This window comes from Thamnophis elegans, chromosome 14, assembly GCF_009769535.1.
Source record: "Thamnophis elegans isolate rThaEle1 chromosome 14, rThaEle1.pri, whole genome shotgun sequence".
Classification (NCBI taxonomy): domain Eukaryota; kingdom Metazoa; phylum Chordata; class Lepidosauria; order Squamata; family Colubridae; genus Thamnophis; species Thamnophis elegans.
The window spans coordinates 20,542,208-20,556,263 of NC_045554.1; the positions used below are offsets into that span (position 1 = coordinate 20,542,208).

Genomic DNA, 14,056 nt, shown 5'->3' on the forward strand with positions numbered 1-14,056 from the left:
CTGGCGGTTACAAGGAAGAGGATGGCGGTGGCCAGGTTGGCTCCGAAAGGCCTTTGGCTGCATCCGCTAGCTTGGAAGACAGGATTTCTTACTGCTCTAAGGAAACTCCCGGAGGGAAAGAAAATACGGAGCCCACAAAGCAGCAACAGTAGCACCATTAGAGCCCAGGGCTCTTGGATTATTAAGAGAAATGGCCAAAGAAAGCGTCTTAAGGCAACTAGCCCCCCCCCCCCCAGTTATGGCAACAGCAGTGAGGGAGGGGAAGCATGGGAAAACACACCCAACTAAGCAACATGTCGGTTTGATGGCACATTTCCCACATAACCTCTCCCTCCCACCCAATGACAGATATGAAACGATTTGCCACAAAAAGAGCTGACCCTCTTTTGTTCCAGAGTGGAAACTGTACCCTACCTATACCAGAAAGGTCACAAAAGCCTAAGGACAAGGAAGAGAATGGCTTATGAACCCCACGCCCCCAAGTTTACGTATGGTTGAAGTTTTCATTAACGTTCCAAGAGAAGAGAGGAGTAAAACCTATTTCTCCAAGGCCCAATTACAAGCCCAAGCAACGGTATTTATATATGAAGAATTATGAAAGTATCCGCCTCTTGTCCAAGCCACGTAGAAAATCCACAGTGATCTATTGTTTTGGTTTTTTGTCGAAATCTGAAGAGCTGCAGAGTTGAAGTGTATTTACACACAGTGGTTTGTAAATTAAGATTTATTGATTTCCATTTGTATTTGCTTTTTTTTTAAATACGGTTGAAGCTGCCGCAGAACCAGAGCCCTTGATGCTGCTGCTGCTGCACTGCTTTAAGTTAAAAATGAACTAATGGCGAGAGATCCCCACCTCTGGCGTTCTCCCAGGCCTCTCTGAGATGGCGTGGATCAAGAAGTCCTAGGAGCCTCACCCATCCGGGCCTCTTCCAGCAGTGTCCTTAAGATCCCAGTCCGTCTCCATGCCAGAGGTGAGCGTGCCTTCAAAAGTACTGCCACTTCCCTAGCACCGTGTCCTTGATTGCATCCACGTACTGAGTGGGCACCCAGTACACCCAGTAGTAAGATGCTTCTGTGGGACCCAACTGGAAAGCCTAAGGGAGGGAGGAGGAGGAGGAAGGAAAACCCATGAGTCACCATCACTTCCTTCAAAGGAAGTCAGTGTCAGGCCCCTCACAGGGGAGATCTGTATTTACAAACAGTTTTAGAATCAAGGGTTTTATGTCAGAAACTCTTACCTGGAGTCCAACGATATAAGCCAAACATTAGAGCAGTAAAGCAACAGTCTCAGTTCTAGTCCCCCCCCCCCGGAAGTTTGAGCCCCCCCCCTTTCCCACTCAAAGGCTGGCGGACTTTCAGCTGCCCCATAGCTGCCCTTCAAGGAGCCCTGAGGAAGCAGCTTTCTACTCCCCATGGATCCCGCAGTCTGGTTGCCAATTCTTCCAGGCCACAGGTGCTGCTGCTTCGTTTGAACTGGCCAATTAGGGAACCGAGATTGCTCTTCAAACCGGGACTGCATCCACAGGCTGAAGCTGGCTTGCAATCTAGCTACCTTAACAAACCAGAGTTTGGACCCAAGTAGTTACCACTGAGGTGCAATGGAGAGGAAGCGGTAATTGCAGGGCTCCGATTCCCCCAGATGCAAGACTACCCATCAGCCCTGCTGGGGGAGGGGGGCTGATGGGATAAAAAGCCCCCTGAGGTGAAGTTCGTGTTCTGCTCTTCCATAGAACAGCAGGGAGGGATGGCAGAAAAGGCACAAAGGAGGATGTTAATAATGCCAAGAGACCTAGAATCGGGTAATTGTTTTCTATAAATGGATTCATTTCTTTGATTTATAGGGCCACCTAACTGAAGGAACTCAAAGCAGGATACGAGGGGTTAAAAGCAGCATGGAAAACCCGGCTAGAAATACAGGAACAAACTACTGCCTATATATATAGGGTGGTTGCTTCAAAAAGCCACTTTTAAAGCTTTCCTGAAGGTCAACAGAGTGGGAAACAGCTCAGCCCCAGGGAGGGAGCTATTCTTTGGGGCAGGAGCAGCAGCACAGAGAAGCCGCCCAAAATGCTGTTGTTCTGTAGATGGGACCCAACCACACCCACCCTGCCCACTCTGATAGGACAGGCAGACAAGTAGAGAGCCCCAGAAAGTGTCCAGATCCAAGGCAGGGCTTTGCAAATGAGGAGTCCAGAGATCGAGAAGAGTACCCTTGCAATCCGTCCCTGTGCAGCTGCCTTCCGGATCAATTGGGAGCACCAAGCAGTCTTCCTCTAGAGCAACTTCAGAACAGGCAGACCTGTTTAACCACTATTTGCTCAGCAACCATTTGAAATTATGATGCCACCGAATGAAGGGATTTATGAGCCTGAAGTTACGGTCCTGTGACTGCGGTGATTCTGGGCACTTGGCAACCTCTTCTTTCTCACTTTGGTTTGCCAAGTGCCTTTTGGTTGTGTGATTGCCAGTTCCACTCTTCACAACTGGCTTTCCCAGATATTCACTGTGGAAGCCAAGAGGGAAGATTGCAAGCTGATGCCAGTTTGCTGGTTCCCCAGGGGAGGGGAGGGGGGGGGCTGCCTGAAGCAGGATTTTGGCATAGAGCATCTGCAGCAGGGAATGCCAGAGGGAGCCCACTTGTCTCTGGGATCTGTCTGCAAATGCCCCGTGAGGCCAAGACTTCTTCAGCCAGCCTCCCGAGAGCAAAAGGGCTGCTTGGCAGAGGAACCTAGCCCTCCAGAGCCCCTGCGACAGGCAGCTCCTTTGCTTCTTCCACCTAACGTCCCGGGGAATCGTTTTACATTGTGCTTGTTGACTGAAGCAGTCCAGGGGTGGGTTTCAGGCGGTACGACCTGGTATGGGTGTACCGGAGCCTGCCCGGAGCACCGGATACCGTTCTGGTATGGTGCTCTGGAGGGCCTACCCGCCTGAGCTCCTTACCGATCTTTTAAGTCTTTGGCACTTCTGCACATTCACACGGCACGTACAGTGCCTGCACGACACTCCGCCGAGCAGCTGGAGCGTCACGGAGGCACTAAGACGCGCGCGCATACTGTGCACGTGTCCATGTGGATGCTGCTGGGCCCGTTCCAACCATACTGGTTGGAACAGGATCTGGAACCCACCACTGAAGCAGTCAGATGATATCTCATTAATGACTTCATCTCTCAATACCAAAGATTCTGGTCTCGATTGTGGTCCAAATAGGAGGTGACTTATGTTATGAATGACAACAATAAGATGGATCTGGGCAAAATCTGGCTACAGCTGCCACTGCTCTTCTTTCAAGTCCAAGAGGAACCCCCAAACCCCAATTTTGCGTCATTTGTGCGCTGGGGAAGCACCGCCCCCTTGAGAACAAAATCTGACACTTTCTCAGACACACCTGATCTTCCAACTCAAAGCCCATCACAGCCTCCAGCCCCTGCGACTCTGCCCCTGGGCGGCCAGGAGGTCAGGGGGGATAACTGGGATTCATCAGCGTAGTTTGGACACTCAACCTTTGCCTTTAGATGATCTTTCCCAGCAATCCCATGCAGATCTTAAATAAGAGAGGGGAGGACACCGATCTCTGAGGCGGCTTAAGCTTTGCTCTCTCGCTTCTACAGCTTCCAAGCACCGACCTAGGAGACAGAAGAAAAGCCACTGCAGAACAGGGCCCCTCCCAAGCTCCGAAGTCGGTCCAGAAAGCCGTCACAATCAAGGCTGCTCAGACGTCCGGAAGAGTCGCACTGCCTCTCCCCTGGCTCTGCCGGAGATCTTCCACACTTGCAGTCAATGCTGAAAAGATTCCAGGCAATCTTCTTCTTCCAGGATTCTCTGGAACTTCAGCTCAACCATCTTCTCCACACACTCTCCTCAAAAGAGGAAGTGGGAGAGTAGGTGGAAATTGTCCACCATCTCTGTATCCACTGATGACTTCTTAAGCGGGGGGGGGGGGACACCCTACCCCTTCCCTCAAGGAAGAAGCCTCTACAGCAACCCATTTCTTTCTGATGGCCTTGCCAGGCAAGAGGGACATGGATCTGTCACACAGGCAACTGCCCTAACAACTCTGGGAAACTCTTCCTCAAGGCTCAAGGAACAAAACTCTTCCCAGATAAAGGGCCCGTCCAAAAGAACCTGCCTGGCTGGAGTCCAGTTTGGAGCAGATCTGAGGAATTTTACCCTTCAGCTGCCTATCAGGATGCTCACAGTGGCCCACAAGGAATGGCTCCGACATCCTCCTCCCAGAGAAAGTTCAGCTCTCTCTCAGCCAGGCTGCTAAACAGCACTCGGCGGACACAAGAGGAGCAGGGGAAAAAATCAAGTTCTCCTACTCCTATTGCCACAATGGAGCCAGTCTGGTTTGGTCCTCGTCTCTCCTCAGCAACAGCCTCGGTGTCCTGCTGCTGCTCATTTTCTGGGCCTCTTCAGAAAGCCAAGGGAGCCCTAAGACAGGCATATAAGAGGATGCAATCCTGTCTTTTGTTAACTTCATTTCAAGTGAGGAATCAGGCTGTGGTCGAAGTGCCCCTCAGAAAACTCCCCCCACACAGTCAAGGTATAAACTGGATGCATCCGGCACCTGACAATTCAAAAACCTTCCAGACAACCACAACCACCACCAAGAGCAGACATTGCATTGGCTTCCTTCAGCAGATCAAGTTGCAACTCCCACAAGACAAAAAAAGAAAGGAAGATGCAGGGTGTGTCCACCATGGTGTGCCGGGTGCTTCGTGATCCGAGTTCCATTCATGGTTATCACACTAGCCGTGAATTCCTGGGGCACTTCAGATTCTGCACTGAGTGGAGGCAAATCACTCGGTCTCCAAGGTTCAGGAGTCTCCAGCAGCAGCCCAGCCTTGTGCAGGGAAGGTGCAGAGTAGTAGGCAGCCAAGACCAGAGCAACAATCCTGACTGATAGGAAGGTCTCATATTGGATTTTGGGGGGGGTCACAATTCCTCTGGAATCCATCCACATACTCCACCCCTGCCCCAGCCTTGGCATGAGGCTGCTGCTAACCCAAAGCCTCTTCTGTGCTCCTCCAGGCCTTGGTGAAACATTCAAAGCAACACAATAATAGACGACAGAGGCCCAGCACAGGCTGATCTGGCATTCAGCAGCAGCAGCTGGAGACCAAGTCACCTGAAGGTCGGATGATCTGGGACTTGGGATGACTGCAGATGGGGGAAGAGTGAAACTGAAGGCGAGAGCTAACTGCCAAGAATGATTGTTGCAAAGAAGCAGAAAAGACCCAACTAGCTTTACTTAAACATTTTAAAGTTGTTAATGTCCTGGCTTGTTGAGGGACCAAGCCATCCCTGATATAAAGAGCTGCTGCCTCCATGCATAAACTCTGCTGGAGCCCCTAAAGCAGACTGCCTTTCCCCATGGGAAAGCATTGATTCTCAGCCGAAACCACTTACCATCATATGATAATCTTCATGCCCTTCAATGGGTTCGCTCACCACGTTCTTGATGGAGCCCATGGGTAACTTTCTGTTCTTTCTACATGGAAAATAGGAAACGTTTGGATAACTGATGCTCCATATATCCCCATATTCTCCACTCCCAGCCACCAAGCTTATCTTCAAAGGACAAAGTAAAATACCATCATTAAATCTTTTCCTCCCTCTTGTCTTACTGGACACGTGGCCTATGGCTGGATAAGGATCAACTCCAATAGTAACTAGTATCTACGTCAAGCTTTACATATTCTGGTCTTAGTAATTTTCCCCAACATTTATCACCAGGTTAGGTAACATCTTCAGCGCATGGAAGGTCGGTGTTTACCAATTGGCCTTGCTCAGTGATTTCTTCCTTGACAGCAGAACATCCCCAACTAAGATTGTCAAGATAAGATACTAGAGGTAGCCCTCAGTTAACAAATCCCACAGGTTGTTAGGCACACCCTGATCCAAGCCATTACTGGTTTGGTCTCTTCTCAGCTTTGAGCCTTGGTATGACAAGGGACTGCCTCCTCTTGAGCTACCCCACCATGGTGGTGCACTGGCTAGAACGTAGATAGCAGGTAAACTCTGATCTCAGTCTGGGGTTCAATCCTGACCAGCTCAAAGTTGACTCAAACTTCCATCCTTCCAAGATTGGTAAAATGAGGACCCAGATTGCTGGGTGCAATGTGCTGGCATTGTAAACCACTCAGAGTGTGCTGCAAAGCACTATAGAGTGGCATATAAGTTTAAGTGCTATTGCTATCTCTGCCCTTTTGGCCACCTGCCTTCTCATTGCCACCAGCTGCCCAGCCCTACATGCCACCTCGCCTGGCTATACTGCACACCACTATGTACCGATTGGCTCCTTCTTTTGTACTGGTGCAGCCGGGGCTTCTCTCACACCCTGCCTGGGCAGGACCTCCGTTGGCACCCTGCTCAGAGCTGTCTTTTGGAAAAAGAAGCCTGGCAGGTAAAAGGAGGCCCAGCCATGCTGGTGCTAAAGAAGCCTGGTGAAAAGAGGCCTTGGCGGGCACAGAAGAGATGCCGTGTGTGGTGTGGTGGGGCAGCTGATGACACCAGTTAAAGAAGGCTGGGCCAAACGTGTGGTCCTAGGTGAGCTGGAGTTTGTTCACATGACCATCACAGCATACTGCAATGTCCAGAACTTCAGGGATGAGTCACTGAACAAAGGAATGTTAAGCATGAAATACTCTTCAAATAATCCACCCGCAATCTTCACTCTCCCTTGTACTGAGGATGTTATCTACATTGGTTAACAGAAATGGATGTAGGAACAACCAGGCTCAGAATTCAGCAAGAACCCAAATTAGCAACTGTTTAGCTCTAGTCAGCAACCCATGGCTCTGGAGCCGCATGTGGCTCTTTCATCCCTCTGTTGTGGCTCCCTGTCGCTGGTCGCTAAAAGGATGCAGCGCTAGGAGACGACTCTATAGTGGGGGAAGTGGACTTCGGGAGGGGATCTTTCCCCCCACTCTTAAGACGGCGGTGGTGAGACCTCTTCTGAAGAAGCCATCTTTGGATCCAGCCGTCCTAAACAACTATCGTCCAGTCTCCAACCTCCCCTTCGTGGGGAAGGTTGTTGAGAAGGTGGTAGCCTTTCAGCTCCAGCGGTCATTGGAGGAAACCGATTATCTGGATCCCTTCCAGTCGGGATTTAGGCCTGGCTACAGCAAGGAAACCGCTTTGGTCGCATTGATCGATGATCTCTGGAGAGCCAGGGATGGAGGTCATGCCTCCGTCCTAGTGCTCCTTGACCTCTCAGCGGCTTTCGATACCATCGACCATGGTATCCTTCTGCGGCGACTGCGGGAGGTGGGAGGCACTGTTCTACGGTGGTTCTCCTCTTACCTCTCGGACAGGTCGCAGTCGGTGTTGGTCGGAGGGCAGAGATCGACCCCTAGGCCCCTGACGTGTGGGGTTCCGCAGGGTTCGGTCCTGTCCCCCCTCCTATTTAATATCTACATGAAACCGCTGGGTGAGATCATTCGACGGCACGGGATAAAATACCACCAGTATGCGGACGATACGCAGCTGTATCTGTCCGCCCCGTGCCAACTCAATGAAGCGATTGACGTGATGTGCCAGGGCCTCAAGGCTGTTAGGGACTGGATGGGGGTTAACAAGCTTGTACTCAATCCAGATAAGACCGAGTGGCTGCTGTGCTTCCCTCCTACTAATTGGCCAAGTGTTCCATCTCTCAGGCTGGGGGGTCAAACAGTACGCCCCTCAGACAGGGTTCACAATTTGGGAGTCCTCCTGGACCCACAGCTGACTTTTGAACACCACTTGTCAGCTGTGACCAGGGGGGCATTTGCCCAGGTTCGCCTGGTGCACCAGTTGCGTCCCTACCTGAACCGGGAGGCTCTCACAACAGTCACTCGCGCCCTTGTGACCTCCAGACTGGATTACTGCAACGTGCTCTACATGGGGCAGCCCTTGAAGAGTATTCGGCGACTTCAGCTTGTCCAGAATGCAGCCGCGCGAGCAATTGTGGGTGCACCTCGGTTCACCCACGTAACACCTATCCTCCGCGAGCTGCACTGGCTGCCTATTGGTCTCCGGATACGCTTCAAGGCGCTAGTCGTTACTTATAAAGCCCTTCATGGTATTGGACCTGGGTACTTGAGAGACCGCCTGCTGCCAATTACCTCCACCAGACCGATTAGATCGCACAGAGCAGGCCTCCTCCGAATTCCATCCGCCGGCCAGTGTCGACTGGCGACTACCCAGAGGAGAGCCTTCTCTGTGGCTGCTCCGACCCTCTGGAACGAACTCCCCGTGGAGATTCGCACCCTCACCACCCTCCAGGCCTTCCGCATAGCCCTTAAAACCTGGCTGTTCCGACAGGCCTGGGGCTAAAGAATCGTTGCCCCTATCTCGAATGGTATGATTGTTGTGTTTTAATTATGTATTGTTTTTGTGTTGTTGTTAACTGTCTGTATCCCCCTTCCCTTGAGTCGTGAGCCGCCCTGAGTCTCTTCAGGGAAAAGGGCGGCATACAAATGAAAATAAAACTCAAAACTTCTGGTCAGCAGACAAAAAAGGATGTGGCGCTAAGTGGAAACTCTATGGTGGAGGAACCAAACTTCCAGTCAGCTCCAGAATTGAACAGGGGGCTTCCGGTTAGGACCTTTGTGGCTCTTTAAGTGTTTAAGGTTGCTGCTCTAGTCTAAACAAACAATAGATAACAAAGTTATCAAATTGTGCATTTATTGGAGCAAAGCATTCTCCACTTATTTAAAGCAAAGAGATAGCCTCAAAAGGAGTGTCAGTAAGCACACAAAATTACTGAATTATGCTCAATGTAACATTAACAAAAAAAACCCAAAACTATACCACACAAAAAAGATTTGAGTTGCTTTTGTAATATGAAAAAAGTACAAATATTTTGTACTTAGTGGAGCAAAGCATTCTGTGCCCATTGATCCCATTATGAGACACTTATTTATTTGCTACAATTTAAATTCAACTCAATTCAAGAAGGCGCTGCTAACAGATTCTTAAATATATAAAGTCCTCAAATTACAACAATTCATTTAGGGAAAATGGTTGCAGTGTGCTGAGGTCATGTGATCCCCTTTTGCCAAGCAAAGTCAATGGGGAAGCCAGATTCATTTAACCACCAAGTTACTAACTTAAACTACTGCAGTGATTCACTTAGCAACTGTGGCAAGAAAGGTTGTAAAATGGTGAAAAATTCACTTAACAACTGTCTCACTTAATATAAATTTTGGGCTCAATTGTGGTCTTATATATATATTTATTATTTTTACATTTAAAACAATGCAGTACCACAAAGTCGAAGTGACCATACATTCACGTTATATACTAGTCTCAACTATTAACTATTAGCCTACTTAGTGCATCGTCTATCCTTCTGTCCAATCACAATATATACAGTTTGTTCCAGTCTTGTCACCTTGTCTTATACCAATCATAAAATCTGTTCCAGACTTCAAAATATTCTGATTCTCCTTTATTTTTAAGTTCAAGAGTGAGCCTATCTGCTTCCGCACAGGCCAATACTTTTCTGATTACATCTAGCTCTGATGGTGTATTTTCTTTTTTCCAATACTGCGCATAAGTTATGCATACTGCAGTTAGTACATGTATAATTAGATAAAGTGTATCTTTCTTAAACCCCTCAGGTATTATGCCTAGGAGAAAAATTTGTGGTTTAAACAAAATTTAGTCTCCCACCATTCGTTCTAACCATGATTGAATCATTTTCCAGTTTTTTTTTTGCCTCACTGCACATCCACCACATATGATAAAAAGTGCCTGGTGTTTTTTTACATTTCCAACAATTTGGGGCCAGATTTTTAAACATTTTGGAGAGCCGTGCTGGAGGGAGATGCCATCTGTAGAACATCTTATAAAGATTTTCTTTATATGCCGTAGCCAATGTTAGTTTCCGATTAAGTATCCAAAGTTTTTCCCACTCAGCCAATTCCACATTATAACCGAAACTTTTCGCCCAGGCGACCATAGATTCTTTGACATGTTCCTCCTCTAATTTGTGTTCCAACAAAAATCTAGACACTTTGATCAACTTGTTTTCTGTCTCTATCAAAAGTTTATCTAATATTGTGTAATCTTTAGCAATACCTTCCTTCTTCCTATGCTGTGCAAACCTTGATTGTATCTGTAAATAGGACCACCATTCTACTTGTACCCTTTGTGATGCCAATTCTAATCTAGTTTTAATCTCCCCCTGTCTGTTCAATAACTCTTTATATGTAACTATATTTTCCATATTAATTAAATTTGGGTGTATGTATGCTTCCATTGTAGATAGCCAAATGGGTGCTTTGGTATAGTGGTCGTGTTTAATTTTGTTCCATATTAACAGGGACTGTCTGATGTAGTGTCTTATTGAAATATTTGTGAGCAGATCCTTTTTCATACCAAAGGAAGGCATGCCATCCTGCTTGGAGGTCATGACCTTCCAATTTGAGCAATCTTTTATTTCTCAACATTATCCATTCTTTTAACAATGTTAGGGTGGCCACAGTATAATAAAGTTCCCAATCTGGTATGCCAAATCCTCCTTTTTCCTTAGTGTTTTGCATAGTTTTGAGTTTTTCTTCCCTGCCAAACAAATTTCGAAACCAATTGATTCAAATCCTTAAAAAAACCTTTTTCTAATTTAATTGTGGTCTTGTTGAGGACTACCTGTATTGTAGAATATATGCTACCAAACCAGAATTAAGCTTGCATAATTATTTCAGAAGCATTTAAAATTAACAGTATTTGCTCTTAAAAAACGATCAGCAAGAGCAGTAATGCTTAACAGCACCAAAAAGTTTAAAAAATATAAGTAAAACAATACTTCTGGACTCTTCTGTATGTTGTTTACAGTGAAATATCAAGAGTGAAAAACTGCCCCATAAATTCCATATTTTGTGGAAGAAGCTTCACAATTACATCTTGTTTAGCTTGCCAAGCCTTTCCCTTGCATTTCAACCGACTGATGCTACGGGTTCAAGTGGCACACAGCAGGGTCAGAGAGCTCCATCCTGTCTTAAGGCTGCTCTCCTGTTTTTCAGAACTGGAAACTTTTGCCCTAAAAACATCCAGTTGAAGGGCAGCTAAAGATCCTCCTGTCATAAATGTTTTGGCTCTTTAACCTTCAGGCATTGCTCACAAATCAAAATGGAGCAACTTATATTGGCTTAATTCACAGGTGAATAGGATTTAGTTAATCTCACCAGCTCAGACACAATAACCCAGAAATCACAAAGTACTGTTATCACACAAAGCTAAACTTTCAGATTTGAACAATCACACAACTTGGGCACGCACCTTTAGTGCCAATCCAGAGCTGATCTTGTTCAAGTTTAAAGGTTAGCCGTACTTTTCCACCTGACTTGTTGTACATTCCCGATAAAGGAACAGTTGGCAGACGCTCCTAGAGAGGTTGAGACACAAGTTGTCTATGAACAAAGCAACTTACAGTACAAGGAAAAACACAATATTTTCTTTACAGCGTCTATCAATAAGAACAATTTCTGGACCTTCAACTCTTGTTTCTTACCTGGACGCCCTTGACAGAAGGCATGACATCTTCAGGCTTCCCTTTATCCAAGACTTTCCTATGTTGCTGTAAAGCAGAAATATAAATTAACCAAAGAACGACAGAAGTCTTGCCAGATTTCCGCTTTGCTTACTTGCCAGCATATTAATGAGAAATCTAAAAAGTCTTGAGATGCACAACCTTCACTCAGAAAATAGCACCCTACAAATAATAAGCTGCAAACAGATGCTAATTAAAAGACACCAAAGTGTTCTTATTGTATCAGCATTTCTTCTTTAGGGAGCAGAATTCACATTTTCCCAACAAACAATCTGGCTGAAGTTACACAAAAAATCTAGATGGGACAGGTAACTTTTAAAATTGAAGGATGAGTGGAAGGAATGAGTTCTTACTTTAGCCAATGCATACCTCACTATGTGCTCACAGAGCTGGAGACTGCAAGCCAAGCTGTAACCTCCATTCTCAAAATTTTGTAACTTGTTGCACTGCACAACAATCTTGATGCAGGTGCTCGCAGAATCTCTGAATGGAGATCAAAACATCTGGAACATCCGTCTAAATGCACTCTGGTTTACTGCAGCTACAGAGTTCTATCATTGTAGGATCAAGGTGGTTGGATTTGCCGAAAGAAACTAAAACCAGCCATTGAATGGTGGCGGTAAGAACGGCTAAACTCAGTGACAAGAACAGCAAGTGGGAAGGTGGTAATACCAAGAGGTGATAAATCATGGGAAATATTAGCAGTGTCAGCACTGACAAAAATCCAAGGCAATAACAGGAGCCAACAAAAGTAAGTAGAGCAGCTATAAATAACTTCTGGTGAACCAACCAAAGGCTTTGAAAAGTTTAAAATAATCTGCCTGCGTGTGCTCAATTGCTTAATAGTTAAAAAATGAAACCTTGTATATCACCTGTAAACAAGTCAGTGAGATGGCAAAAAATAACAGCAAGGGGGAAAAGATAGGATTACAAGAAAATGCTTTATCTGGGAAACAGGCTGTTTTGCTCATCGCTGGCAACATTAACTGGCAGAATTTCAGAAAAGACTTGTTGCCCTACCCTTTTGGAATATGGTGGACGAATCACCCAGCACCATCTACCTATAAAGGATGAGGCATAAAAGCATGAGCTATCCCCCTCAAAATATCCCCAGTTCAGAGTCTACTAAATGTCAGAACTACTGACTGAAAACATCTCATGCCAACTGGGCAATTAAATAAGAAGCAGCACATTTGGTGACCAAAAAGCATTACTGAATTAGATTTGCCAATCTGGGGATTCTTTACAAGTTAAAGTTAGAGTGCCGTGTCCAGGAAAATGCTGGCAGGAAATGAATTGGCTGTTAGGATTGCTTCCACCCATCTTAAAATTGGAGCGTTAATGAAAAACAACATCAAAGCACAAAGCTTTATTGTAACAAAATATAAAGCGTTCTTCTTCCAACAGACCCAAGGTTCAAAAGAGTTTACCTTTTCTGGGAAGTTAAAAGCCGGTTCAAACCCAGCTGCTGGCTCCGACTGACCTTTTGTCTGCAGAGGGACTCCTTCTTGGCTTCTTCGGACTTCACTTCCTGCTGAGCTGCATCTTTTGGTGTGTTGACTGCCAAGACGTCATTGATGGTCGAGCCCACCACCATGATTTTGGCTCCACTGATGACTTTAATTTCTCGCAAGGTTTTTTCCTCTGGGAGCAGTCCTTTAAACATGACCTTTTGCATGGCGGGTGGGAGGCCTACCAGAGGGGAAACCAAGAGGGAGGCTTAACCCCAGGTCTCAGGCCGAGCTACTTCTCCAGGGGACAAGAGGCCGCATCTCACCTGTCAGCGAGTGGATCTTCAGCTTCAGGTCTGCTCCTGTGCTGTCCAGGGGGAACTTGAGGTCGTACTTGTTCTTGTTCCAGATAATCTTCAGCTCCACGAGCTCCTTTTCCATCTCGGCTTCGCCCCCGTTGCTCACCGAAGCCTCCAGGTCGGGGGTCTCGCTGTCGGGCTCGTCGGCCTCCGAGGCCTTCGCGGCAGCCAGCGAGCCGTTCTCCTCTTCGCCTCGGCAGCCCACGGGCGGGTTCCGCACTTCCGCGTCCATGCAGGCTTCCTCCGAGTCTGCGAAAAGGCAAGACAAACGGCGATAGAACCGCGAGCCAGGCGGCACCTGCGATCCCCGGCCTCGCCCGCGCCCCAAGGGCTCCTCCCGGGGCTTCCTGCGCGGCCCACCCCCCCCCCCCGCAGCCGGGCAAGGCGCTGCACGGCCGGGACTCGCACAAAGCCCCTGCAGGCCGGAGGTTCCCCTCGACGGCGCCGCCGGGCACGGGGACGGGCGGCCTCCGCCGAGGCGCCATGACCGCAGCCCCCATCCGCCCTGGACCCCCGCCTCGCGCGCCGCCGGGACAAAGCAGCGGCTCTCCTTGTCTTTCTCTCCCCCCCCCCCTCTCTCTCTCACGCGCACCGGGGGAGGCGGAGGTGGCGGCCATGATGATTGTGTACAGCCCGGCCGCGGGGCGAGTCGGGAAGGGCGCCGCGATTGGCCCTCGGCGGCCACCGTGGACGCGCCTTCCGGCCGAGGGGCG

General features: G+C 47.9%; 1 protein-coding gene across 2 annotated transcripts; it reads right to left on the bottom strand.

Annotated features, from left to right (window-relative positions):
- Positions 1-670: 670 nt before the first annotated feature.
- UBFD1 (ubiquitin family domain containing 1) lies at positions 671-14,046 on the bottom strand. Of its 2 annotated transcripts, XM_032230386.1 has the most exons (8): positions 13,936-14,046; positions 13,311-13,592; positions 13,017-13,225; positions 11,495-11,560; positions 11,263-11,368; positions 5,790-5,799; positions 5,410-5,482; positions 671-1,094 (listed from the first exon to the last, which is right to left on the bottom strand). In XM_032230386.1, exons 1-8 carry the CDS (start codon positions 13,958-13,960, stop codon positions 984-986), a joined length of 882 nt encoding a protein of 293 aa, XP_032086277.1. In that variant the 5' UTR covers positions 13,961-14,046; the 3' UTR covers positions 671-983. The 2 variants fall into 2 exon arrangements, with proteins under 2 accessions (XP_032086277.1, XP_032086276.1); XM_032230385.1 differs by lacking the exon at positions 5,790-5,799 and having other exon boundaries at positions 5,410-5,491.
- Positions 14,047-14,056: the final 10 nt, after the last annotated feature.